At 35.9% G+C, this 27,259-nt stretch overlaps 5 protein-coding genes and 1 pseudogene across 11 annotated transcripts; 4 read left to right on the top strand and 2 right to left on the bottom strand.

Annotated features, from left to right (window-relative positions):
• The first annotated feature begins 2,528 nt into the window (after positions 1–2,528).
• On the top strand, positions 2,529–6,749 carry LOC103829073 (histidine kinase 3). Its single transcript, XM_009104741.3, has 10 exons — positions 2,529–3,005; positions 3,083–3,355; positions 3,447–3,616; positions 3,709–3,921; positions 4,010–4,196; positions 4,275–4,326; positions 4,428–4,657; positions 4,737–4,835; positions 4,911–6,010; positions 6,090–6,749. Exons 1-10 carry the CDS (start codon positions 2,529–2,531, stop codon positions 6,340–6,342), a joined length of 3,054 nt encoding a protein of 1,017 aa, XP_009102989.1. The 3' UTR covers positions 6,343–6,749.
• Positions 6,750–7,425: 676 nt separating this feature from the next.
• LOC103829113 lies at positions 7,426–9,563 on the top strand (annotated as a pseudogene).
• Positions 9,564–10,996: 1,433 nt separating this feature from the next.
• LOC103829071 (F-box only protein 6) lies at positions 10,997–14,949 on the top strand. 2 transcript variants are annotated; one of them, XM_018653132.2, is made up of 3 exons: positions 10,997–13,097; positions 13,368–14,614; positions 14,650–14,949. In XM_018653132.2, exons 1-2 carry the CDS (start codon positions 12,862–12,864, stop codon positions 14,605–14,607), a joined length of 1,476 nt encoding a protein of 491 aa, XP_018508648.1. In that variant the 5' UTR covers positions 10,997–12,861; the 3' UTR covers positions 14,608–14,614; positions 14,650–14,949. The 2 variants fall into 2 exon arrangements, with proteins under 2 accessions (XP_018508648.1, XP_009102987.1); XM_009104739.3 differs by having other exon boundaries at positions 13,368–14,949.
• Positions 14,840–16,010, bottom strand: LOC103829072 (stress-associated endoplasmic reticulum protein 2). The gene is made up of 3 exons (XM_009104740.3): positions 15,849–16,010; positions 15,272–15,428; positions 14,840–15,070 (listed from the first exon to the last, which is right to left on the bottom strand). The coding sequence occupies exons 1-3, from the start codon at positions 15,849–15,851 to the stop codon at positions 15,024–15,026; spliced, it is 207 nt and encodes a 68-aa protein (XP_009102988.1). The 5' UTR covers positions 15,852–16,010; the 3' UTR covers positions 14,840–15,023.
• Positions 16,011–20,084: 4,074 nt separating this feature from the next.
• Positions 20,085–22,827, top strand: LOC103829069 (squamosa promoter-binding-like protein 11). Of its 4 annotated transcripts, none has more exons than XM_009104738.3 (5): positions 20,085–20,351; positions 21,022–21,713; positions 21,795–21,916; positions 22,055–22,303; positions 22,414–22,827. In XM_009104738.3, the coding sequence occupies exons 2-5, from the start codon at positions 21,061–21,063 to the stop codon at positions 22,560–22,562; spliced, it is 1,173 nt and encodes a 390-aa protein (XP_009102986.1). In that variant the 5' UTR covers positions 20,085–20,351; positions 21,022–21,060; the 3' UTR covers positions 22,563–22,827. The 4 variants fall into 4 exon arrangements, with proteins under 4 accessions (XP_009102986.1, XP_033131283.1, XP_033131285.1 ...); XM_033275394.1 differs by lacking the exon at positions 20,085–20,351 and adding an exon at positions 20,746–20,968; XM_033275393.1 differs by lacking the exon at positions 20,085–20,351 and adding an exon at positions 20,750–20,945.
• Positions 22,828–23,062: 235 nt separating this feature from the next.
• LOC103829068 (squamosa promoter-binding-like protein 10) lies at positions 23,063–26,468 on the bottom strand. Of its 3 annotated transcripts, none has more exons than XM_009104736.3 (5): positions 25,643–26,468; positions 24,119–24,782; positions 23,923–24,044; positions 23,590–23,832; positions 23,063–23,502 (listed from the first exon to the last, which is right to left on the bottom strand). In XM_009104736.3, exons 2-5 carry the CDS (start codon positions 24,721–24,723, stop codon positions 23,348–23,350), a joined length of 1,125 nt encoding a protein of 374 aa, XP_009102984.1. In that variant the 5' UTR covers positions 24,724–24,782; positions 25,643–26,468; the 3' UTR covers positions 23,063–23,347. The 3 variants fall into 3 exon arrangements, with proteins under 3 accessions (XP_009102984.1, XP_033131287.1, XP_009102985.1); XM_033275396.1 differs by having other exon boundaries at positions 24,119–24,752; XM_009104737.3 differs by lacking the exon at positions 25,643–26,468 and having other exon boundaries at positions 23,063–23,496; positions 24,119–25,627.
• Positions 26,469–27,259: the final 791 nt, after the last annotated feature.

The raw sequence follows: 27,259 nt of genomic DNA, 5'->3' as shown, positions 1-27,259 counted from the left end.
TTGCTCTTGGTCGATTGGCTCAGGTACTTGTGTTTTTGAATTAGCATGTGAATGTTTTTGTTGCTTCCTGATACTAGTTCTTTATGGATGATTATTAAATCAGACCTTTTATTTGATAAGAAGAAAAGTTGCAATTCTTTTTTTGCTTGGAACATATCTTAATACGCTGGTATATTCTCAATGCAATATTTTAAATGTTGCAGGACACACAATCAAGCTGGCATCGGACAAAGAGGAGGCATCATCTCACTACTGAATCTTCTTGATGTGAATACTGGATCTGTGCAACACAATATTGCATTTGCTTAGGCCTTGCAGATAACGAGGTACTCTAAGTTCACAATGAATAATTTTGAATACAGCTATTTCTTATAGTAACTATACATACCATGAGTACCTAAACAAGATTTTTGTTAACAGGAAAATCTAGCAGATTTCATTAAGGCTGGAAATATCCAAAGGCTTCAAGATGACAATTTCACCGTTCAAGTATGCTTTTGACTGCTTATGTTTGTAAAACCAATCTATGACGTTTCCAAATTTTGATTTATAGTCTTTTATCTACAGCCGATTAGGGATTGTGTGGTGAGGACATTGAAGAGGCTAGAAACAAGATTCATGGGCCTGTGAGAATCTATTTCTGTTAGACCTTCTGATTGTTAGTTAAGTATAGCCTTGGTTTTAGTCCCCTAATGCCAACCCTTCTTTCAGGTACTGAACCAATTATTATATCTGATGAGAACCACTGAGAAGACTATACAAAGGCGAATTGATTTGGCTCTTGCACATATTTGTGACCCTAAAGATGGAAAATTGATTTCGTTGATAACAATGGTAAGTCTCATTTTCAGAAATTTATACAAAACCCTTATTATTTGTTGTTTTTTCTGTTCCTGATCAATAGATTTATTACTAACGCAGGGATAAGAGTTTTTTTGGAGCTTTTATACTTGCCAAGCATGAAAGAGCAGACATGTTGTTCGAGACCTTTAATCGAATAGAAAAGCTACTTCCAGTGCACCAGCGGACTCAGCTCCTCCTCACCCACCAACGGCAACGGGTAAGAAAACTTCATTTTTTCAAGTTTAAGAACTACTTGTGTTTGTGGTCATGACTTGTGATTGATTGTAATACTGAAGGTGTTTCTGGGTGAGGAGTTTGTGAACAACCCTTCTTTGTCTGATGTCACATTTCCAATCCATGATACAACATTTACTCCCATTTTATGTTTCTGTTAATATTGAGATATACGTCCTCTTCGCATTCGCTATCTTCATTTGTATTTCCATTGAAATAGAATTTCAACATTATACATGTGCATTAATCACTATGACTATACTAAGCAAACCACTTGACTCCACCTCGACAGTTTAAAGTACAACAACACATGTATCTTTAACATCCCCGCGCTTGCGCGGAGGCTTAGCTCCTAGTTTGACTAATGAGGAGCTTTGGCCTTTGGGTTATTTTCTAAGTGTACATTGTAATTTATAGTTTTGATACTGGCCAAACATTTGTTGTCACTTTACCAACTACCGCAACCCTCGTCGCATAATAAATTGTAACACGCCTTTTGTATTTTATTTTATTCAATTTAATTTTCTCTTATTGGAGGGTGAGAAATGAGACCACATATACATTTGTTCCTCCTCTTTGTGGGCCCCACTTAACTCTTTTTTTTCTTTTCTTCTTATTTTCCGCTGCAGCCGTTTATTTATTTAATACCATCGGATAAGTTATTTTACCAATCATTTGAAATGATATGTATATCTATACTATTAATAACGATGGTAGTGCTGATTAATTCAAAAAAAAAGAACAGGTTAAGAGATTTTAAACAGAAAAACAAATCTCAATTTGCTATAGAATCGAGTTTTTAACAGTACCACGGAATTTCAGGAATGAATTTTTAAAATTATTCGTTTATGAATTAGTACATATGCTTGAGATGATTATTATAATAATATAGAAGAACTAAGAAAAAAGAAATAGAAAGATAATGAACAGAGGAGAGGAGAGAGGAAGCCGACATTTGTCTTCCACCATATTCTTCTCATCTTTCCCAATGGTAGATTGATTCTTCTTCTTCTGCTTCTTAGTTCCTCCCTTCCATTAGATATCCACTCAAGCTCCCTTTTCACCTTTATTGTCTCTATCTACTTCTTCTTGCTCTCATCATCACCATCATCACATGTTGTATTGGAGGACCATACTCTAGCCAATTCACGTACACAATATCTGTTTACTGTTTTGGATTTGGAGGAATCTCTCTCACTTTGGAACCTATCTTAAGTTGCTGTTTCAGCCTTTTATTTTTTGGTTTTGGCTATTTCCTCTCTTTATCTGTCGTTATCTTTGATTAAGTAAAAGGGCTATTTTGATCTCTCACTTTGATTTTCAGACTTTGGTTAGTCTAATCTGACACGTTCTCCTCTGTCTTTGGTTTCCTTTTTTTTCTCTCTTCTTTGTTTGTGGGAGAGACAACAAGGATCTGGGGTTTGATCGTGTGTGTGTTTTTCAAGTGGTGGATGAGTCTGTTCCACGTGCTAGGGTTTTGTCTGAAGATTGGGCAGCTCTTCTGGATGCTATGCTGCTGGTTCCTTTCCTGGTTCCTTGATGCCGACAAGTCTCCTCTTGATCCGGACAAGACTAAGATGAAGAATCATAATAAGATGTGCTTCCTCTGGAACAAGATCTCCACAAGCGGACTCAAGATCCCGCCGAGTTTCTCTCATCATCTCTTTGGCTCCGTTAGATTCGGCAAGACTTTTTGGAGGAAGGTGCTGGTTGCTTGGGTCGTCTCCTGGGTTTTGATTTCTTTCTGGACTTTCTGGTGCCTTACCTCTCAAGCTATGGACAAGAGGAAAGAGACGCTTGCTAGTATGTGCGACGAGAGAGCTCGTATGCTCCAGGATCAGTTCAACGTTAGCATGAATCATGTTCAAGCTATGTCTATCTTGATCTCCACCTTCCACCATTCCAAGTTTCCTTCTGCCATCGATCAGGTCTCCTCTTCTTCTTCTTGTCTCCCAATCATTCATTCACTATATATACTGACGTGAAGAAGCTTTTTTTTTTGTAGAGGACGTTCTCGGAGTACACTGATAGAACTTCCTTTGAGAGGCCTCTCACGAGTGGTGTTGCATATGCGGTGAGAGTGCTCCACTCAGAGAGGCAAGAGTTTGAGAGGCAGCAAGGTTGGACTATCAGGAGGATGGAACAGAACCCTGTTCACAAGGATGACTATGACACTGAAGCTTTGGAACCATCTCCTGTTCAACAGGAGTATGCTCCTGTCATCTTTGCTCAGGACACGGTTTCCCACGTTATTTCTCTCGATATGCTGTCCGGGAAAGTAAGAACACATGGCTTGTTCATATTCAATCTCTGCTTTATAGTTTGGAGCAATGCTCACTCACTGCACTGAGTTTTTTCTTTATTGACAGGAAGATCGTGAAAACGTGTTGCGGGCCAGGAGATCAGGTAAAGGGGTTTTGACAGCTCCTTTCCCACTGATAAAGACGAATAGACTTGGGGTGATCTTGACGTTTGCTGTATACAAGAGAGATCTTCCTTCCAATGCAACCCCAAATGAGAGAATTGAGGCTACTAACGGGTTTGTACCATAGCCGTGTAAATAAATAAATAAACACGGAGTTTGAACATTTCAGTTTTACTTATTTCATCTCTTTTGATGTGTCCCTCAAGGTATCTTGGTGGAGTGTTTGACATTGAAACCTTGGTGGAAAACTTGCTTCAGCAGCTGGCTAGCAAGCAAACGATTCTTGTCAATGTATACGATACCACCAACCACTCTCAGCCCATTAGCATGTATGGTTCTCATGTGTCGGCTGATGGGTTGGAACATGTTAGTCCACTCAACTTCGGCGATCCATTTAGAAAGCATGAAATGCGTTGCAGGTACTTTGGCCAATTCAGCATGTCTTCAGTTTCTTCTTGTTTGCTCCAGGTGCTAACACTCGGTTGTGAGCTTTCTTCCTCTTTGCAGGTTTAAGCAGAAACCACCATGGCCAGTGCAATCGATGGTGACATCTTTTGGTATCCTTGTGATTGCGTTGCTTGTTGCACATATATTCCATGCAACCTTAAGTCGAATACGCAGAGCAGAAGAAGATTGTCATAAAATGGAGCTGCTCAAGAAAAAGGCTGAAGCAGCAGATGTCGCCAAGTCACAGGTACGTACATACATCATCCCCAATTGATAGCTTTCCACTGATAGAGGGAGGGGTTGTAATCTAACTTCTTTTATGCAGTTCCTTGCCACTGTATCACATGAAATCAGAACTCCAATGAATGGTGTTCTTGGTGAGTATCATCAAACTCCTTATCTCACCTCTCTTCCATGAATATTATTACTCAAGAAAAAAGCTGAACTAAATATCTTCCACTTTTGATTTGGGCTGTAGGAATGCTCCATATGCTTATGGACACAGAGTTAGATGTTACACAACAGGATTACGTTAGGACCGCACAGGCAAGTGGGAAAGCTTTAGTGTCGCTAATAAACGAGGTACTGGATCAAGCAAAGATCGAATCTGGAAAGGTTGAGCTTGAGGAGGTGCGGTTTGATTTGAGAGGAATATTAGATGATGTCCTGTCACTCTTCTCTGGCAAGTCCCAAGAAAAAGGGCTAGAGGTAAACACACAAATGATCTTTAATGATTTGCTAAGCAAAGGTTTGTTTGTAACTTGTAAGTGTTGCTGATGAAATGCAGTTGGCAGTATACATATCTGACCGTGTTCCAGAAATGTTAATTGGGGATCCTGGAAGGTTTCGACAAATACTCACAAATCTTATGGGTAATTCCATTAAGGTAAATGTGATATACTTTCCTTATCATTCCATGCATCCCTAGTTGATAGCTGATCAGTTATAAACATCCTGGCAGTTCACTGAGAAAGGTCACATCTTTGTAACTGTTCATCTGGTGGAGGAGCTACTAGACTCTAGTGATGTAGAGACATCATCATCATCATCTACAGAAAACACACTGAGCGGGCTTCCAGTTGCAGACCGGAAGAGAAGCTGGCAAAACTTCAAAGCTTTCAGTTCCAATGGACATAGGAGCTTAGCACTAGCACCATCTGAAATCAACCTAGTCGTCTCAGTTGAGGATACTGGCGTAGGGATCCCTGTAGAAGCGCAGTCACGCATTTTCACACCGTTCATGCAAGTTGGACCATCTATATCCAGGACGCATGGAGGCACAGGGATCGGGCTCAGCATAAGCAAGTGTCTAGTAGGACTGATGAAGGGAGAAATTGGATTCTCGAGTACTCCCAAGGTTGGGTCCACGTTCACGTTTACTGTCGTGTTTGCTAATGGCGTGCATTCAACTGAAAGAAAGAGTGAACTGCATAACAATAATCAGCCCGAGTTTGAGGGAATGAACGCTGTACTTGTGGACCATAGGCCCGCTCGGGCACAAGTCTCGTGGTACCATTTTCAGCGTCTAGGAATCCGAGTTGAGGTAGTTACATCTGTTGATCAGGCTCTACGTTTCATGAAGACTTACGCTACCACTGTGAATATGATACTCATAGAGCAAGAAGTGTGGAATAAAGAAGCTGATGTGTTCGTTAAGGACCCTCTTGTCCATTCTCCTAAACTGTTTTTGTTAGCAAATTCAATAGACACCTCAGTATCAGATACTTTAAGCAACGTTATAGACCCTCCAGTGTTGATAGTGAAGCCGTTAAGGGCGAGTATGCTGGCAGCAACTTTGCAGAGAGGGTTAGGTATTGGGAAGAGGGAAACTCCTCAACGCAAGGGACCTCCTGCTTTGATTCTCAGGAATCTTCTCCTTGGCAGAAAAATACTAATTGTGGATGATAACAACGTGAACCTCAGGGTGGCAGCAGGAGCTTTGAAAAAGTATGGAGCTGATGTGGTCTGCGCTGAGAGCGGGGTAAAGGCAGTCTCATTGCTTAAGCCACCACACGAGTTCGATGCTTGCTTCATGGACATTCAGATGCCAGAAATGGATGGGTAATGTCTTGAATGTTACAGCAAGGTTTGTGATAATGTTTGAAAATATGTAATAAATGCTTGAGATGTCTTTCTGCAGGTTTGAGGCTACGAGGAGAATACGGGGTATGGAAGAGGAGATGAACAATGGGGAGGCGTTGACAGTAGAGGAAGGTAAGAGATCAAGATGGCATCTTCCGGTGTTAGCAATGACTGCTGATGTGATCCAAGCAACGCATGAGAAATGTCTAAAGTGTGGAATGGATGGGTATGTATCAAAACCCTTTGAAGCAGAGCAGTTGTACAGAGAAGTTTCTCGTTTTTTCAATTCGCCTTCAGATACAGAATCATAAGTGGGAATAGGCTGGCGAAGAAGAACGGTTAAGGAACACAAAAACTCGTGTAGGAAACAAAAAAAGAAAAGAAACAGCTTGACGAGGATTGCAAAAGAGTGTATATAGAAAGGCCTGTGTGACCAGATAGTGGGCAAGGTCAGAAGTTAGACCAGTTTCCACTGTAAAGTTTTTATTTTTTTCTCTTCTGTTGATATGGGAGACCAAAACTTTGTAGATGAGTTGCTGACTTGCTTTGGACAGGAGGGAAGGGAGGCATAGAATGTGTGTATGTGTGTGAATGATTTAGGATTCTTATGTTAGAAACAGTGCAGCTTCTTCGTTATCAGCGACGTTTACTACATATATAGATACGGCTTGTGATATGAAGTTGAAGATAGCTTACTTAAATCCAAAGGCTTACTTTCTTTTCTCTTCTCTGACTGGATCTGCCTCAAAATTGTTCTTACAAACTAACGAAACTCGTGTAGTCTCTTTTTGTTTCTGTCTATATAACAATTAACGAGCAAGTAAACTCACTTCTTTCTTCGTTTTAGCAACTTGTTAAGAAAATGCTTTCAGACGAGAGTACTGTTGCATGGCGAAGAGCATAAGTTATACGTTTTTCCTCAGAATGGAGGAATGCACTAGAAGCGAGTTTCTCCATTTTTGAGGAAAAACATAGAACTGATTTAGAAATTGTCTAAATCTCAATTGCCATTTCCCAATCAAAAGCCGTTTCCAAAATTTATAGATTTTCTTTAATCAATTTAAGGACCAAATGATGTATATACATATTGATCACTAAAATTTTGGGAGTCCAAAACAAAAAAATTCGTTCTGCTATGTCTAAGACCGGGCCATGTTCCCAATTTCTCTTTTGATTTGCATAGAGGCATAAATTGTGCGTACCCATGAATATATTTCTTGATCCATATAAAACCATTGCTATCTGTAGTCAGACAACAATGGGCAACGTCTACTAATGATTATTGACTCTGAAAGTTGATTTTAATAAACCGGGCCTCGTGGTCTAGTGGTAAAGGAACCTCGGCTGAGGTGCCCGCCATCACGAGTTCGAGCCCCGGCCACAGCGGATTTAACATGGTTTCCGTTTGGCCTCCAGGACCTTCCTCGCCAGTTCTGGTCGCGGTGGGATAGTCGGATTAAGTGAGAGGTCCGGATACCTAGATTATCAAAAAAAAAAAAAAAAAAAGTTGATTTTAATAATTGCAGACAACTTCAAAGAGACTGGCAGACAGGAAGATAGAAAAGTTTGACAAGAACATTACTAAAAGAGGTTTTGTTCCTGAGACCACCGCCAAGAAGGGCAAGGACTATCTGATGGACCCATCCTCCTCGGTTTCTTTGTATTCGTTGTCATTGGTTTATGTGAGTTTTTTACCAATCTTTTTTACCTTTATTTTTAGTTTAAGTTACCCTATGTTATGTTCAGGGCACCAAATAGCTCTGTGCTCCTTGATTATTGTTGGCAGCATCTTGTGTGTATGTGTGTGTATTCATGTATTTACTAACCTTCTTACATGCTTTCTTTCAGCTCTCTTCCAGATCATCAGGACTGCAACTAGCGGAGGCATGGCGTAAACCTAATTAACATTCAAGCTATAAGATCCATTTTCAATATGGGAATCTCTCTTCTTCTGGCTTGTCTCTTTTTCCTTCTTTATACTGTAGAGTGTGTTAACTCCCTGTGTTACTACATGTTATGAAGAATTTTGATAGTTTTTTTCTATAAAATATTCATCCTTTAGTGTTGTCTTGAAGTTACTTTTGCCCATTGTTGTTATGCTTTTGTATTCTTGTTGACTTGTCTCAACTTGGTTCTCCAAATACAGATACAGTTAAACTATTTCCTTTCAAATCGGACCGGATTATAATGACTCCGTCAAACAGTTCGGCGAACTAAAGATAAATTTTGAACCGGAGTCAGGGGCGAAGCCAGAAAAATATTCTTGTGGGTGCAAAATTAAATAATGGACTAGGGGTAATCGAACTTGAGACAACAGAGGGGTGCACACCTCTACCAAACCATCTCATCTACCTCATTTCTTTGCACTTTTAGCTACAAAAGGTTTAATATTTGTAAAATTAAGGGTGCACGTGCCACTATAGTCGCCCCTGCCGGAGATAAAGTCTTCAGACGAACAATTTTTAAGTGAAAAGTTGTCGTGGACAATTCTAGTCAAGAGAAGCTAAGCATGCTTTTGAAAAACGAAATAACTTATTCATCATTCAAAGGTGGAATAGAAACATACAAATGATGGGAAATAAATCATTACTAATAATTTGTTTTTTACTGCTTTGTATCAATTCATTTGGACGGTGTATATAAATTAGTAAGAATAGTTGGAGAAGAAAAAGAAAGCATTGAGAGGTTACCGTGACTCATGAGTTAGTTTCCTCATTATTTCTTATAATAAAATGGCAATTGCTATGGTTAAATGGAAGTGACATAATTGAGCAAAAGCTTATTGATGGGATGGCAAAAATGAATCAACCTCCACGCTTTACGACTACTTTTACAAACCGTGTGGAATGGTTTTGAAAACTTAATTATTACACCAAAAAGAAAAAAGATAACCCCAGGCAAATTAAACACATGTAACTAATTGCACTCCATGCTCATTTTTTCTTGCACATTCAATCACTTTCTTGTAGCAACAAATACAGTAGTATTTAGCACAAAAACAAAACAAATACAGTGGTATAACTTTTGGAATCTAAGTTATTTGCTTTAACAATGATATTACTGATATTCTTTTATTCTTACACAATACAGCACCTTCTCTCAGTGTTGTTGTAACATGACTCTTACCTAACTTTCTCACTGAAAATGAAGTTTTTATACAACTAATCAAAGCATTTGTCTTCCATAATACTAACTAGATTTTGACCCGCACGCCCGTGCGGGTCTATTTTTTTTAAAAAAAATATGATGATATTTGCTTCTTATGTCACTATTTAGGGTTGAGTAAAAAACTTGAATTCGAAGATTCAAACCGATCTTAATCCGAATAAGTAGTACTAAATCCGAACCAGAATTGATTAAATATCTGAATTATTCAAAATTTTGGTATTTGAATAATTGAAACCTAATCCGATCCGAACCGAATTATTTTGGGTATCCAAAATAGATTTATATACTTATATATATGATACTTTTAAGTTCGCATAAATGCTTGAAAATATATACAAATAATTAAACGTAAATATTTTAAATAGTTAAAAAAATACTCAAAACTCTAAAAATACTTAAATAATTATTAATTCTCTATCCAAATATTTAAACCAAACCTATTTAAATTGGTTATCCAAATCAGAACCAAATCTTCAAAGATCTGAACTGAACACGAAATCCCAAAAAGACCCGAAAACGAATCTGAACGTCCACCCCTAATCACTATTATATATATCCTATATGTGTTATCATAGGTTACAAAATATGTGTTATCATATAACTAATCGTATTTTATACGTACCATCAAATAAGTTTTCTTATAATTAATAATATTTTATACGTACAATCATATAAATAATCACATATTATATTTTAAAACTTAATGTGAAATATAAAACCATAATTTAAGTTGGTGTTTGAAATTGGATTTTGTATTGTATTTTTATTATATATATTTAAAAAAATTATAATAGTTATTGGAAAATATGTTAGTAAAAATCAAATTTTGAATATATGTATATTTTTGAATGAATTTTTGATATAAATTAATTTTAAATTATTATTTTGATTTGAATATATATATCAAGTAACATAGATCCATTACTTTTTAATATAATGTAATGGACTTTCAATTTTTTTTAATAGCATAAGCCCATTATTGTTTTTTCTAATTTATTGATATCCATGTTTCCAAACAGTACTATTTTTTAACTACTATTCATATTGCCAAACAATCCCAATGTGTACTTCAACTTTAATAATATAGATATACAATGGGTTTCCACATACAGTTAAAACTTATAACAACAAAATGTGTCATATAAACTGTAATTAGAAAGTGTGTTTCAAAAAAAAAAAAAAAACTGTAATTAGAAAATATAACGTACAGGAGAATAAACTTAAGGGAGGGGCGGGGAAGAAGAAAAATTGAGAAGTATGGGGGTAAAAGAGGAATAAGGAATAAGGAATAAGGAATCTATACTAATAAAGTTGACTAGAAATGCTCCACAATGCGCCACCTCAGCGAAGGCTATTCCAAAATGTGACACGTGGCGTTATTTTTTAATTCTTTGTTTCTGAAAAATGGGTTGTTTACTTACGAAAGTCTCATGTTGCATTTGATTTATTTGTTTGGGCCTATCATTATTTCAGAATCTCGGTCCAAAAGTCTTTCTTCTTCGATCAAGTATGGTCGGAACAAATTAGCCAACAAAAACTGTTGGTTTACATAACGCCCTCCCCCTGAATTCAGTCAACCACAATAATGATCTCATTAATGTCGTTCTCATCACTACCTCCACTCTTTCGCATTCATTAGTTCACTCACACCACCATGGAAACGTCTGAAAACTACACCTATAACTATAAATACCATAGTTGGATTCAATAAAAATCAATAATCCCATCAAATCATTTCGCATTCTCTCTTCTTATCAAAAAAAAAATCCACATCCTCTCTCTGCAGTTCAGCTATATTCAATGGACACAGTGACCTACTTCTAACTGAATTGAAAGCCGAATGTTGTCCTAAACCAATCGAGGTGCGATTGCTCATGTTGGGAGGGTTGGAATGCAAAGAAAGAAAGTGAACTCATGGGTGTGACATGCTCTTGGTAGATGAAAGGTAAACACAAAGAAGGTGAGATGGATGGTTGATAATTTCACGAGGCTCTCTGGTGAATCGCGGTTCATGGACCATGGTAAGTATGAAGTATCATATGCAATAACATCAACCCCATAAAATTCTTTCCATAACACGACTTCCCAGATATCATAATATAACATTATCTCAAAATGAGGACACAACACAAAAAGAAAAACAAACACAAAATTGCTCAAAAAATATTTACAATGAAGGTTAAGTTTCGTGCATCTCAACACACAATTTCCATAACAATATTACATAACAAATAAAAAATTACAATAAAAAAATGTGCAAACAAAAAATAAGAAAACATGTGACACCACTTACGTTTCAACTATGCATGCATATAAATTAAGAACCGAAAACCGAATTGAAGGCAATAAAAAAAGACAGTCTAAAACTAAACAGAAATTCACAAACAATTGAGCGGTTTATATATTTTTGAAGCTGAAAAATCGAAAATCGTATCATAGAGCAAAATAAGAACTTATAATAGGCATTCTATTTAGTTATAAAATTACCATAAAATTCAAATATTATTTATAAACCAAATACCCGAAAGTTTGAAATAAAATAACATGTGCCACCACTGAACACGTGCAACAAATAAATACAATAAAAAATATGCAAACAAAAAATAACAAAACATGCGTATCACTATGATTTCAACTAAACATGCGTATCACTATGGTTTCAACTATGCCTCAACATATTAATTAGGAAGAAAAAATCTGAATCGAAGCCGACAAAAAATGAATCTGAAACTGAAATATTTCCCAAATAACCGAGCAGTTCATATATTTCTGAAACTGAAAAACCGTGTTGCAACCGAACAAAGAACCGGATGAGTACTTAAAATATAAATTATATTGAGTTTTAAAATTACCAAAACTTATATTGCTAAAATATGAAATACCCAAATATTTATTTATCCAAAATATTTAAAATTATTTGAATTACCGAAATATTAGAATTATCCAAATAGTTTTTGTTTCAATATTAAAATTTATCTGGATTATCCGATATTAAATCCCAAAACTGAAAAGATCTGATTTTACCTGAATTATCCAAAATTAACCAAAACCAGAACTGAATTGGAATAAAAGCTTATTGGATATTAGTTGGTTCTTACGATTGGTACCCGAACTAAACCAAAGACCAAAATAACCAAACCAAAACTAAAGAAAGTTTCATAAATAATTGAATGGTTCATATATTTCTTGAACCTAAAAAAACAAAAGACCGAGAAAAACAAAATGGAACTGAACCGAAAATTGAACATTCTTGCATAGTTTCAACTGTTTGAGACCAATTCAGCACATATCTAAAAAGAAAAAAAAACTATACTTAATGATAAATAGTATATATAGTAGAATTTTTTTTAAAATAAATAAACCAGTAAGTATATACAAACATAACTTATATTTAACCGAATATAATACATTCCGCGCGAAGCGCGGACATACCACTAGTAAGGAATAAGGAATAAGGAAAAAAAAAAAAAAAAAAAAAAAAAAGAGGAATAAGGAGGAAAAGCTGGAATAATTAGGAAGAAATATAATGATGAGGGGGCCAACTGACATGGAAAAATATGAAGCGAGAGAGAGAGATAAAAAGAACAATACAAGACAACAGAAGAAGATGGTTTTAAGAAACAGTGAGAGGAGCTTAAGCCCAAACCGTTTTTTTCTAAAGAATGGCTGCTACTACTGGTCCTGACTTGTGTGTGCCATTGATTGTTTTCTCTCTCTCTCTCTCTCTTTTGTCTCTTTTGACGCGGGGCATGGAAGAAGAGTTTGCCATGCTCAGACAGCTCATCGGACAGCTTCAAGAGCTCTTGCACAACAGCTCTCCTCCTCCCCCTTCGCCTCCCTCCTCTTCGTCTTCTTCTCCGTCGTTTGTAGTTCTCCACAACCCTCAGCATCAGAACCGGTGAGCATCCCTCGTTTCTTTTAGGGCTTATGCTTCAATTTCAATTGTATGTATGTGTTTATTTGCCACTTTACCTGAATAAGTAGTTACATACCTTCATTGTTTTCCAATGCTTAAACCGAAAAAAGGTTAGTCTTTCAGCACTAGTGTACTTGATTTTTAGGACAAGTCTTTGTTTCCAGTGTAATGAATTCATTTCTAGAAAAGAGGACAAATGTGTCTTTTTTTTCCTGACTGATATTGTTCTTCTCTTTTCTCTCATTATGGCAGATGCTGCTGTTTGCCCTTATTTGACGACACTTCTTCTTCTGATGTTTCTTGTGATACTCTAATGGCTGCTGGAAAGAGGCCCCGGTACTTGAAGATGTTAGATACTGCCAAGCGTTCTCGAAAACAAAAGAATCAAGTAAAATCCTGCACGGAAGCAGGTGATGGCATCATGGATCAAGAACTCTGGCAGGGGTTCCCTCAAGATATCTTTGAATCTGTTCTTTCTAAACTACCCGTTGCTACACTCTTCCAGTTCCGGTCAGTTTGCCGCAAATGGAACTCTCTCATCGATTCAGATAGCTTCTCCAAATCCTGCACCGACCTTCCTCAGACCATCCCGTGGTTCTACACCATAACCCACGAGAATGTCAACTCGGGACAAGTCTACGACCCTTCTTCCAAGAAATGGCGACATCCGGTTATCCCTGCACTACCCAAGAAGAGCATTGTCTTGCCAATGACTTCTGCGGGAGGTTTAGTGTGCTTCCTCGACATTGGTCATCGCAACTTCTACGTGAGCAACCCGCTGACCAAGTCCTTCAGAGAGTTGCCCGCTAGGTCGTTTAAGGTATGGTCTCGTGTTGCTGTAGGAATGACTCTTAACGGAAACTCCACCAGCGATGGGTATAAGGTCTTGTGGGTTGGGTGCGAAGGAGAGTATGAAGTCTATGACTCCTTGAGAAACGTGTGGACCAAACGAGGGACCATCCCTTCCAACATAAAGCTCCCAGTACTGCTCAACTTTAAGTCACAGCCTGTGGCTATTAACAGCACGCTTTACTTCATGTTAACGGATCCGGAAGGGATACTGTCCTACGACATGGTCTCTGGGAGATGGAGGCAGTACATCATACCGTGTCCGCCGCACCTGAGCGATCACACGCTAGCTGAGTGCGGAGAGAGGCTGATGCTGGTGGGTCTTGTGAGCAAAAACGCAGCCACGTGCGTTTGCGTATGGGAGCTGCAGAAGATGACGCTGCTGTGGAAGGAGGTTGACAGAATGCCAAACGTATGGTGCTTGGAGTTTTACGGAAAGCACGTTAGGATGAATTGTCTAGGCAACAAAGGTTGTCTGATGTTGTTGTCCTTGAGGTCCAGACAGATGAACCGTCTGATAATGTACGATGCTGTTGCTAAGGAGTGGGGCAAGGTCCCTGGATGTACCGTTCCTCGTGGGAGGAAGAGACTTTGGATCGCTTGCGGGACAGCGTTTCAACCTTCCCCTACGGCCAGGGCTTGATCTTCTCTCTTCTCTCTTCTCTCTTCTCTTCTCTCCTCTCTTCTCTTGTTCAGTTTTATGTACGGTTGGTTTGTTTGTTTTGATTAGTGGGACTGTAATTGTAATATAGAAAAACATTTGGTATTGTAATGAGTAACTTGGGCTGTGTTATAACCGCTTGGAAAGTGAAACTGTTTTAACCCTTTTTGTATTTAGTATCAACTACATGAACCAAAAGTAAAAGGGCATCTAATAAGTTTAAGAAAACATTTAACGTTTGGATATAATATCTTCAAGAAAACATTCTGCATAACATTAGTATTGTGGTAAAACAGAAAGTTAACACATTGTACAGTACAAAGGGAAAAAGAGACAAGACAGAAGAAGAGAAATTCATAATGAAAACTGCTTCCTCTTAGCCTGAATGGTGATTCGGTTTAAGCCATGCCTCCGCTGGTTGCAGTCCTGATGATCTGGAAGAGAGCTGTAACAAAGCATCATGTATGAAAGTTAGTAAATATATATATGAAGACAACACATGCACATGGGTATATAAGTGGTCATAATAATCAAGAAGCCAGTTATCTAGAAGAAGCTCTTTGGATGCCCTCATTCAACACAGATTAAGTTTTGGCAAAGTAAAGTGAATTAGATTGGGGAATAAAGAAGAGGAAAATACACTCACAAGAGCCAATGACAACGAAGACAAAGAAACCGAGGAGGATGGGTCCGACAGGGTAGTCCTTGCCCTTCTTGGTGGTGGTCTCAGGAACAAAACCTCTTTTAGTAATGTTCTTGTCAAACTTCTCTATCTTCCTGTCTGCTAGTCTCTTTGAAGTTGTCTGCAATTATCAAAATATACATTATTGCCCATTAGTAACTATTCTTTCTGGATCAAATCAGAATCTCTTTCATTAACATACAACAAAAAAAACATCCAATTTGGGTAAAGATTTGGCCATGCATCTAACAATCAAACAACAATCGTGCAGATTTTTTAAATAAACTTAGCTTCTTCGAAAACGGATCAACGTATGTCTGTCATAATCGGGATTGATATTATTAGCTAATTTAATACGATTAACAGATTTAAGAGATCATTTTTTGTATAATTCATAGATTGATCATACAAAGAGTGAGTAGATCCATTACATTATACCTCCTAACACAGTATACATCCTGAATTAGATCAGACGCAGAATAAAAACATGAATGCTAATCATAATAAAAAAATGAATTCATATGCAAAGATCGAATGATACCATGATTACGCCGGAGAAGAAAACGCTATGATCTCGATCGAGCTGAAGAGAAAGAAAAAAAAACACTTTTTTTGTTTTGTTTTGTTTTGGTTTTCCCAACTACTGATATATTCAGTTACAAAAAAAAAAAAAAAAAAAAAAAAACTACTGATATCTATATATATAAAAAAATGTTTGCCTCTCTCCTGTTGTGCCATGTCACTAATTCATTTTCTCTGTGTATGACACGTTTCCAACTTTTTTTTTCTCTCTTTTCGTATAGTTTGGTTGGGCTTCACGGGTGGCTTATTATCTGAGTTATTGAAAATTATTATCTGAGCCCAAGTCCACCATCATACTTCTTCTCCTACCAACTAAATTGAGACGAGCCAGCACAGAGTATGTGACATCCTCACCTGTGATCCGCATCACTTGATTAAATTCTAGAAACTTTGTTTCAAAAACTCCAGAAAAATTGGTTAACTCAATATTGTCTCTGTTTTTTCAGACTGAGAAAAAGCTGTAAAATTGAACCAAACAGAAAAAAACTGACACTTTATGTTGATGAAGTGTGAATCAAATCCCAATTTATCAAGTAAAACAGAGAAGAGAAAAGTGAAAGAAACAAACTAGGTTACAAGCGTGAAAGAAGATGACGGAGGAAAACGAAGTAGGGGAGCAAGACGAAGCAGAATTAAATGAAAAGGGAGTATAGGTGGTGAGGAAGAAGATGCGGTGAGGTGGTGATGGTGAAACAAAGAAGATGGGATGAGGAGGTGTGAAAGGAAGAAGAATAGGTTTTGTCGGCTGGGTATCAAAGGTATATTTTTCTTTTTCTTTTTATGTCACTTAACCATTCGTTTTATGTACTAACTCGAAATTAAGTCCATTAATAACCCAATAACAAAAATTCACTGATCCAAATAACTTTTGTTAAAACAAAAAACTAAAGTTCATTAGTACAAAAATATGGGTAATCTAGACGCCTAACAAACATGACCACCAATCTTAAAATAATACATCAAATGATTTATCATTTTAAAATCATAAACGTAGAATACATCATAATTTATTTAAAATAACATAACTAATAAATTTAGTTATACTACTATGACATAATAAATTTTAAATTCAACCTAGATGTATAGTATAATAATAATTTTAATATTTTATTATACAAAAGTCAATAATATTAAATACATTATATTTATAAAATAATAAATATTTATATTTAGTCAAAAATATGTATATTTAATACAAGATCTAGCTAATTGTGAATAGAAACACAATCAATCTATCTATAAAAATAAAATAAAATTTGGACTCTTCTTAGAGAGTCAATTCAACATTTCATTTACCTCATGTTGACACATAAGCATTTTAAATAATAATCATCACGCTATTTTGTTTTTCATCGGATCTAATGGTTTTTGGTTTTATCGATTTAATAAATAAAATGAAATGAAGTGTAGAACCATTTGTAATTCGTTCTAGCTTCCACTTTGATTAATTGATGTCCTATTGGATTTGTTCGGTTTGGTATTGAAACTTGATTCAAACCGGACTTAGCTTTAAAATAACATTACAATTCAAATTCTATCTGTATATAAAATGAGTTAACATTGTATTTATATATTAAGTTTCTTAAATATATGCATATAAATTAAAATAAAATAATATTTTTAATTAAATCCGGTTTTATTTATGTTGATGTGTCAAAACGTAGATTCTATGTCATGTTGTTGAAATATTACAAGAGATTATATTCCCATTTATTTCGTTGTAAATATTTTCCTAGCCTATATAAATAAAATTAAAAAAAAAACAAAAATGGTTAAAAATGATAATTTCTGTACAACAATCTTTGACTAACAAAAAATATATAGATATGTGCATAATAAATACATAGTTTACGCTATAAATAAGATTAAAATTTCTGCAAAATATTATGTAAAAGTTTTAGTACTTCAGTAATGGAAATCAAAATATTATGCATTTCAGGTTTTTCAAAAAAATATGTTAGTTGTTTTAGGAAAATAATCCTCTCTGATAGAACAAAATATATTTAATTTAGTTTGAATGCAACTTTGGATCTCTTCAAAGAAACCAAATTTTACCAATGGGTCCTCCAAATCTTAACAACAAAAACATCTTGGTAGCTGATCTCGAATAGAACATAGAAATCATTATGAATCTCTTTCCCCATAATCTGAAATTCCATGCTAGAGATGCTCATATTTGTTTCTAACAAACAATAGAGCTTATTTTACCAAAACTGAGTATCAACCAATAATGAAGTTAAAAAATGAGACCAATGAACACCATGAACAATATTCCCAACCCAGGATTGCCAATTTCTCACCAAGATTGAGATTTTCTTTTCGTAAAATTATGCAAAGGTCTTATGGCTGGCGAGAACCTCAAAAAGAGTCATATACATTAGTTGTTAGATACAAATTATTCAACTGCAAATGACATAACAACTCACATGGTGATGCCAAAAATTCAAAACATAATTTACTTACAAAAAAGCTAATCAACAACTTAAATTAATAAATTTTAGAAAGAAAAAAAACTTCAATTAATATAATAGTATATCTCAATACCAACAAAATGTTCATTACGCGACGTCTCTATATTGAAAAAGAAGTGTTATAGAATTAATATGATCTTTATAGTGAAACAAAGAAACTGTCATCTCAATAATCTGGAAAATCGAAACCGTGATTGTTATCACTATACACAAATGGAGAAGTTCTTGGAGTTGGTTTTACGCTGAGTAACAAGTGTCTACACTCATCAACCACTATTCAGTTTTCACACTTTCCGGTTTCAATGTTTATAGTAATATTTTGATAAGATTTGCTTGACTACCTTTTTCACATTCAATAAAATTTTACTTTTAATAAGAGAAATGCAACTTTAAACAATCACCACATCGACTCCAATAGCATGACGAAAGACTATGATTTCAACATATAAATTAATTACTCTTATAACATACACAAAACTTTTACCCATAACCCAATCCTTCCTAACCTAAAATATTACAAACCACAAATAATCCACCAAATATGGGATCAATTTTTTGTAAAAGGAAACAATATGAAGACCATTTGAAGCCCTCATAGCATATCAATGCCACATCTCTTTAGCATAGAAACAACTATCTTTAACATAGAAACAACTATTGTTCTTTTTTTTTGCTAAACAACTATTATAGACAAGCAAAACATATCTTATCACATATAATTCTTCCTCACCTAAAATTTTTTAAAAAACAAAAATCATTATCGTACATATTTTTTGCAAATGCAAACCTAAAACAGAAGACAAAAAATCATACAAAATAATAATAACTTAGATCATAAGTAAAGTATATCCCGCCCGTAGGGCGGGCCGGCCCTAGTATTTATTACTATTATGTCTTGATCGTATTCAATTTTACCACCACCCACCTTAAAAAGGGATCAACTTTGCTATTCTCACAGCGTACATCGTCACAGCCCATTTCTGATTGGGTGGAAAGACGTGTCATATCTACGTGGCCGTAAATAAGTGGACGGTTTTCTAAAGCTCGAGATTCAAAAGTCGTTGGACAGATATCAGACGTGTCATGTCAAGTACTGAAAATCTTGAGGACGTGTAGCATCAACATATTCATTTTTTTACGAATAACAAATCTAATAATAATACTAGGAGGATACATTATCAACAAAGATTCAAGTGGTTAATTAATTGGTTTGGTTGTATGAATCATTTAAAAAGATTCAACTGTATATCAAGCTTTCACACAACCAAACCATTTAATAATGTTTTGTTAGCACATAATTAAAAAACATTTAATATTAAAAAAACATGAAATACGTGTTTTTTGAATTTTGTGCTTACATATGTTTTTGTTTTAGCAGAAAATTTAAAACAAAAAAAGAAGGAGAAGGAAAAGAAAAAGAAATGCCGGCCGACAAAAAAAAAAGCAAAGGGCAAAGCAAAACAGTTAAGAAAATAAAATACAAAAAAGAAAAAAAGAAAGGAAGGAAGAAATAGAAAGGACTCTCAGAGCATCAGCATTAGTGAACCCCTTGGAAGGGGTTCACGAAGCATTTTTTTATTATTATTTTTTTCCTGTTTGATTTTTGTTTTTAAAAAAAAAAAAAAAAAAAAAATTTATAACCGGACCAACCGCGGGCCGCCACGTGTCGTGGGGCCCGCGCTACAGTGATGATCCGGGTTCAGTGCAGTAAACTTCTAAGAGTGAGGTTTATTACTTTTGTTTATTTTAATATTTTTTTTTTTCGAAAATTGTGTGAACTCCCCATGGAGTTCACTAATGCAGATGCTCTGAGGAAGCTTATTATACTATTTCTTCCCACAGGCGATTGTGTCCTCCTCCTCCTCCTCCTCCTACCATTCTTCACTTGTCGCTATTAGTCAACACGATTCCCTTCTCCGATCGGCTACCTCCGGCGACGGTCTCCTACTCTGTCTTTTATACAACTTGAGCTTCCTTCTCTTTTACAGACGGTTAGATTCTTTTCTTCTTCTATCCTGAGATTTGGGATTACAGTTGAGTTTTTTCAGGGTGAATGAATGAATAGTAAGATTAATTTTGATTGTAACTAACATTGATAACCTTTTCTTTCTTTAATTTTTATATTTAATCCTTCCTTTGTGGTTAGATGAATTTTAATTGGCGTCTCGGGGGACCACTGTGATAAACCCTAGCTGATCGGGATCCAAACCTAACTTACTCTCCACACTCTCTTTTACTACTCTCATCTTTCAACACAGATCCACTTATTATTGTCTCTCTGCCGTTTTCATTCAATGTGTCGACTTTGATTAAAGCTTTTAACTTTGTTGGAAATTAGTTAGTTAGGAAACAAGAAAGGTTTGCAGTTATGATGGCTTTCTAGGATTCCCCTTTACATCGTGTGTCTTGTCAATTTGCTGGTTTGACACTCTCTGGGCCAACTTCATTAAATGCCACTTGTTATATAGTGAGAGCATAAGAACGTTGCCATGGAAAGGAACACCCTTTCTTCTTCCCCTCTTTGTTGTTATGTTTGAAATAAGCTGAGTGCTTGATAATTGACAAAGCTTGTTCTACTGATAGTTGTAGGGTGTCTTCTATATATAAGTTAGTTGTTTGGCTAGTTTTTCTTTTTTTTCATGTATTTTTCTTCTTCTGCAGTGTTGGTGGTAGGTCTATGATATCTATCATACAGTTTGAATGGACTGCAACATGAGATCTCCGTTTCTGTGGGACTTGGAGAATTTGATCTTGCCCAACTCGTCAAAGACTGAAAATGACAAAGACCAGCTCACAACAGCTACCGAGTGGGAAACTGAGAAGGGTGAAGGAATTGAATCTATGTTTCCTTGTTTCAATGGCCTCGAGAGAGTCAGTAATTGCTCTACCACCAGTCTCTGGCACACTCCTGTGTCCAAAAGCTCACAGTCCACCTCCACCAACTCATCTTCTCCCGGAGTCAAACAACGCATGCTTGCATCAGAAAGTTCCCCTGGAGATTCTTGCTGCAACATCCAGGTGAAGGCATCTGTTGCCTCTGCTGAATCGGACCTTTCTTTGAAACTAGGAAAGCGCACATACTCTGAAGAGCTTTGGGGTAGAAGCAACAATAATGACATTTCTGCTGTTTCTGTGAAGCTCTTGACTCCTCCATCTGTTGTTTCTCGAAAGAAATCTAAATCATCATGTGGTCAGAGCATGCAAGTCCCGCGTTGTCAGATTGATGGATGTGAACTGGATCTCTCATCTGCTAAGGATTATCATCGCAAGCATAGAGTCTGCGAGAACCATTCTAAGTGCCCCAAAGTCACTGTGAGTGGCATTGAACGTCGATTCTGCCAACAGTGTAGCAGGTAAAAACTATAATGATGATTCATTCAGTTTTCATGTTGCCCTCATCAGGGTTGATAACTGATATCTTTTGTAATTAACAGGTTCCATGCTGTGTCTGAATTTGATGAGAAGAAACGAAGCTGCCGCAAACGTCTTTCTCATCATAATGCGAGGCGTCGCAAGCCGCAAGGAGTATTTCCATTTAATCCAGATAGGGTGTACGGTAAGAACCGACTTCACAGCTTTGACAAAATCTATGTTTCCTCAGAATCTTTTCTCTGTCTACTCTCTTTATCTGTCTCTATCACACACGCACAACTTCATTTCAGGGAGATCTAATATGAATTGTCTACTCCTGCAGATCGAAGACAGCATACAAATATGTTGTGGAATGGTTTGTCTCTAGATACAAGATCTGAAGAAAAGTTTGCATGGGAAACCACCTATGATATAAAGCCTACACAGACGGAGAGCGGCTTTACTCTGAGCTTCCAGAGAGGTAATGGCTCTGAGCAGCAGCTGTTTGCTAGTAGCAACCACTCTTACTCTACTTATCAAACCTCAGGCGGGTTATCAGCAGGGAAGCCTAAGTTTCAACTTCATGGCCAAGGTTGGTGTTTGCACTTCTGCACTCGTCCTTTTGTCATATGGTTCTAGTAGATATATGTTGTTTTGTTATATCCTAGTTCACCTTTGAAATAAGGTGAAATGTTTTGGCAGGTGTGGGAGAATACTCAGGAGTCCTCCATGAATCACAAGAATTCCACCGTGCTCTCTCTCTTCTGTCAACTTCTTCTTCTGATCACCTGGTCCAACCACATGCACAGCCACTTTCTCTACTCTTTTCATATGATGGTGTACCAAAATAGATGAGTAAGTAGTGTGAGCTTTGTAAAACCAGTTTAGCTTCGGTTAGTGGATACTAATCAAAACCAATCAGAACAACTTCATACTGTCTGCATTTGTATGGCGACTTGGGCTGCTTTCTTATTTGTATCCTTGTTTGGTTACCAGTTAGTAACAAAGACAATTGTCAACAAAACACTAAACATTGAATATATGGCAAAGAATCTGTGTACTTTAGGATGCTGTCTGCTGTAATTGTTCTCTAATTGAAAATGTAGAAAGACATGATAAACCAAATATCCATCTTCCCCAAAGCTTTCACTCCGCATTTAGAATCGTAATTAGTATCAAGCACCCGATCGAGAATCTACGTTCATGTTAAAATCTCAGTCAACAATTGGTCGGTAAGGGAAGATGTTGCTAGAATTACTTTATCTAGCCATGGGCTATAGGGTGGCTGATGATTAGATTTTCTATTTATAGCCCTTAGAAACCTCAAAACTCTGATTCACAAGAGGCCTCATTTAATGAAAAACATTTGATATATGTTTATGAAACACTAGACATGTCTGAGAGAGTAACAAAGTTTGACATACAACAGAATCCAAGAAGACATAGTACAATACAACATGATCCAAGAAGAAGTTGACTTAATAGGTTTGGAAAAGTGGAGACAACCAGAGCTATGCGTATGTACTCGGTTTAGCTTGAACAATGAAAGTTACATGATTTATAATTTCATTCGAAAAGAAATCCCACCAGATGCAACCTGACTTGTAATGGAGTGACTTAGAATTCACTACCCAGTTCATAAAAAATGAGTAGGGAAGATGCCATGTATTGGCTGTGATTCAACCATGGGATGGTGTTTGGTCCCATGTGAATCCGAAGACGTTGACAGAAGAGAGAGAGCACTGTAGAAATCTTGCGTTTCATAGAGGCCTCCTGAGTATTCTCCTACACCTTCCAAAAACATATAAAACTCAGTTTCAACCTCAGAAATCCACAGAAGAGTGAGAGCACTGTAGAAGGTGAATGAATATATGAAACCTTTGCTAGGAAGTTGAACGTTGGACTTCCCTGCTGAGGTTTGATACGCAGAGAAAGAGAGGTTGCTACTAGCAAACACCTGCTGCTCCTCAGCGCCACTACCTCTCTGGAAGTTCAGAGTAAAGCCGCTTTCCATCTGCGTAGGCTTTGTCTCATAAGTAGTAGTACCCCATGCATACTTTTCTTCAGATCCTGTGTTAAGGGACAACTCATTCCACAACATATTCGTATGCTGTCTTCCATCTGGCAAGAGTAAACGTATCACAATAGAGTTCCCTGAATTTAACTTGTGTATGATAGAGAGATGAAAGATCCTGAGTTATAGGTTCTTACTGTACACCCTCTCTGGATTCAAAGGAAACATTCCTTGTGGCTTGCGGCGCCTCGCATTATGATGCGAAAGACGTTTACGGCAGCTACGTTTCTTCTCATCAAATTCAGAGACAGCATGCAACCTGAAAGTTATAATAGAAATCAATGAGGCCATGAACATAAACACAAGTAAGAACAATAATCACAGTTTGTTTACCTGCTACACTGTTGGCAGAATCGACGTTCAAAGCCACCCACAGTAACTACAGGGCACTTTGAATGGCTTTCGCAGACTCTATGCTTGCGATGATAATCCTTGGCAGATGAGAGATCCAGTTCACAGCCATCAATCTGACAACGAGGTACTTGCATGCTCTGACCACATGATGATTTGGATTTCTTCAGAGCAACAACAGATGGAGGAGTCAAGAGCTTCACAGAAACAGCGGCTGAAATGTCATTATTGTTGTTTCTACCCCAAGTCTCTTCATCAGAGTAACTCCGCTTCCCAAGTTTTAAACAAAGGTCTGATTCAGCAGATACCACCTGGAGAGCTGTGGATGCCTTGACTTGGTCAAAATCTCCAAGGGAACTTTTGAGTTTGGGAGATGATGAGTTGGTGGAGGTCAACTGTGAGCTTAGGAAACCGGTGGTGGAGGAGGAGCCAGTGAAAGAGGGAAATAATATAGATTCAATCCCTTCACCTTTCTCAATATCCCAATCAGTAGTAGAAGGCTGTTTCTTGTCAGTTTCAGTCTTTGACAGGTTGGGGATGATCAAATGCTCCCAGTCCCACAACGGAGATACCATGTTGCAGTCCATTCAAGATGTGGGTTGATTTCATAGACCTTCTAAACACCAAAGCCACAAGGTTGCAGAAACTAAAGATAGTAAATGAAAGAGAAAAAAAGAAATTAGAGAAAGCTGAATCTCTCAGCTACCTTTATAGACCCTTCAACTATCAATACCACAAGAAAGAAGAAGAAAAAAGAAAAAAAAAGAAAAACATGTGAATTTCAAGCAGCAGACACAGCTCATCAACGTTTTTCACTCTCAAAAACTCTTTATGACCATTAGTTTCTTCAGTAAGAGAAGAACTTTCTATGTTTCACCCAGACCAGCAAAAAGGACAAGAGAAAGTTTACGACTTTTCTAAGCTCCCTCCTCTGCTCTCTCCATCACACAAAAGAAAAAAAAAAACTAAGTTGGCATTTAATAAACAGGACCCACAAGTGATAAAATCTGAATGCCAAGAAAATCAAGAAACACAATGTAAACTGAATACTAAAGCCATTCCTCCTATGTACTTTCAAGAAGGTTCCTAACTAAACGCAAAGCTAAGAAGCCTCTACAAAGGATGTCAAAAGAAAACGGCAGAGCCAAGAATGAATCAAATCTGCAACAAACAATAAAGACTCAAGTAATAAAGAGAAGTTGACAATGAGTTAGGTTTCAATCCCAATCACGGTCCCCCTCATTAGCTAATGGTCTGGTCCCCCCTCAAACACCAATAAATTCATCTTAACTAACTTAACCAAAGGGATGGCCATTATGGATGCTACAAACCAATTAGACAATCTAATGACACCATTTTGAATATATGATTAATTCGAACTCAGAATAGATAACTTTTTCGGACAAGAAGCATAAAGTTACATTGTAATAATAGAAACCCCAAATCTCAGGATACAAATTTATGTTCCCCCTAGAATATTGGGAGGAGTAGAGGGAAGAAAAAAACCTGGAGTAGAAAACAGAGTAAGAGGCCGTCGCCGGATCGGAGTTTGGTGGGGGGACTAAGAAGAGAGACAGTGAAGAATGGGAGGAGACGACATAAAATTGCCTCAGGGGAACCACCGCCCAATAACTCTCATCCTCACACTCTTCTTTTTCATTTTTTTTTTGTTCCTTTTGCTTTCCTCGTCCCTTCATTATTCTTTACTTTTTTGTTACTGTTACTGCGCTTTTGTTCCCTTTGCTTTTTTTTTTTGAGAAAAACTTTCATTGTTTGTGAGGCTGATTGTTTGTGGTTTTTTCTTTAGTTTTTGGTTTTTGTTTTTGCAAAAACTATTTTTCATCCAATCAAGTTTTAGTTTTTAGTTTTTGTTTTTGTAGAAACCATTTGATTTGCCAATCAAGATTTCTAATAAATAGATTCCCTAAAATTTAGGAAAACTAGTTTTTGAAAAGTTTAACCAGTTTGTGAAGAAAACCCAAAAACCAACTTTTGTGAGCTTTTAAAAGGAAAAACGAATTTTGATTTTTTTTTGGATAGAAACTACAATATTTAATTAATTAATAATTAATAAATAACATTTTCATAAAGATAAATAATCATACAATTTTTGGTACATTAGCTATAATTTAAACAATAATGTGATATAACTTATTTGTGTTAAATATCTGTAAAATAAATTTATATAGTTTATAAATAATATTAATTAATTTTAAAACTTAGTTATTAATTTCTCTATATAAAATAATAGAATAATTTTAATAATTACTAGTCACATTAAAAATAACTAAAATTATAAAAACATAATATGTTTTAGTAATACAATATATTGTATTAGTCATGAAAAATAAAAATAGCCATTCAATTTTAAGAAAATATAAATAATTTATATGAGAAATTTTATAATTAGTTTCAAAATTTTAAGTATTTTTATTTTTATATAATTTATAATATTTTTTAAAAATATTGCTATATAAGTTTATAAAATTAAAAATATTTTATATAAGAAAAATTTCTAAGTAGTTTCAAATTTTTAAATATTTTTTTTGCAATTTATATAAATTTTATGATAAATATTTTATTATAATATAATTTTTAATAAACTATAATAATTAAAATATGTTATTATATTTTAATTTAAAATAATGATCACAATATTGTGATAATTTTAATTGTAAATATAAATATTTATTTCTATTTTGTTGTATTATTTCAAAGTAACTCATTAATTAATTTTTGCAAAAATAAAAAAAATACTGCAAAACCAAAAACCAAAATCTAAATCTAAAAACCAAAAACCAAAAACCAAAAGCTGAAAACCAAAAACCAAAATCTAAAAACCAAAAACTAAAATCTAAAAACCAAAAACTAAAACTAAAAACTACTGAAACAATCATCACCTGTGTTTTTGTTTGCTTTCAGATTTTGAGATTGGTATTTTTTTTTGGTGCTAGAGATTGGTATATTATTTTCATTTTTTTCCGGTATAAAGAATTTTTTTCAAAATTATATGTTAAAAATAATATTTTATTTTGTTGGACATGTGAATGTGTGTATTTTCTAAGATTTACTGTTTTGCCACTATTGGTATTTTACAATAACATAATAATGCTATAGACCAAT

The sequence above is a fragment of the Brassica rapa genome, chromosome A07, assembly GCF_000309985.2.
Source record: "Brassica rapa cultivar Chiifu-401-42 chromosome A07, CAAS_Brap_v3.01, whole genome shotgun sequence".
NCBI classification, from domain to species: Eukaryota; Viridiplantae; Streptophyta; class Magnoliopsida; order Brassicales; family Brassicaceae; genus Brassica; species Brassica rapa.
This window is presented reverse-complemented; position numbering and strand designations above follow the sequence as displayed.

What these genes read in the sequence shown, in the direction of transcription:
- LOC103829068 (XM_009104736.3), bottom strand. Translation starts at nt 24,723, where the DNA reads ATGGACTGCAACATGGTATCTCCGTTGTGGGACTGGGAGCATTTGATC. An exon ending in GAATCCAGAGAGGGTGTACA is followed by an intron (nt 23,833 to 23,922) that starts GTAAGAACCTAT and finishes TACTCTTGCCAG; the next exon opens with ATGGAAGACAGCATACGAAT. An exon ending in CGTTCAACTTCCTAGCAAAG is followed by an intron (nt 23,503 to 23,589) that starts GTTTCATATATT and finishes TGTTTTTGGAAG; the next exon opens with GTGTAGGAGAATACTCAGGA.
- LOC103829069 (XM_009104738.3), top strand. Translation starts at nt 21,061, where the DNA reads ATGGACTGCAACATGAGATCTCCGTTTCTGTGGGACTTGGAGAATTTG. An exon ending in TTCTGCCAACAGTGTAGCAG is followed by an intron (nt 21,714 to 21,794) that starts GTAAAAACTATA and finishes TGTAATTAACAG; the next exon opens with GTTCCATGCTGTGTCTGAAT. An exon ending in TAATCCAGATAGGGTGTACG is followed by an intron (nt 21,917 to 22,054) that starts GTAAGAACCGAC and finishes CTACTCCTGCAG; the next exon opens with ATCGAAGACAGCATACAAAT.
- LOC103829072 (XM_009104740.3), bottom strand. An exon ending in CTTCGTTGTCATTGGCTCTT is followed by an intron (nt 15,071 to 15,271) that starts GTGAGTGTATTT and finishes GCTTTGTTACAG; the next exon opens with CTCTCTTCCAGATCATCAGG.
- LOC103829073 (XM_009104741.3), top strand. Translation starts at nt 2,529, where the DNA reads ATGAGTCTGTTCCACGTGCTAGGGTTTTGTCTGAAGATTGGGCAGCTC. An exon ending in TCGATATGCTGTCCGGGAAA is followed by an intron (nt 3,356 to 3,446) that starts GTAAGAACACAT and finishes CTTTATTGACAG; the next exon opens with GAAGATCGTGAAAACGTGTT. An exon ending in CAGATGTCGCCAAGTCACAG is followed by an intron (nt 4,197 to 4,274) that starts GTACGTACATAC and finishes TCTTTTATGCAG; the next exon opens with TTCCTTGCCACTGTATCACA.
- LOC103829071 (XM_018653132.2), top strand. Translation starts at nt 12,862, where the DNA reads ATGGCTGCTACTACTGGTCCTGACTTGTGTGTGCCATTGATTGTTTTC. An exon ending in AACCCTCAGCATCAGAACCG is followed by an intron (nt 13,098 to 13,367) that starts GTGAGCATCCCT and finishes TCATTATGGCAG; the next exon opens with ATGCTGCTGTTTGCCCTTAT.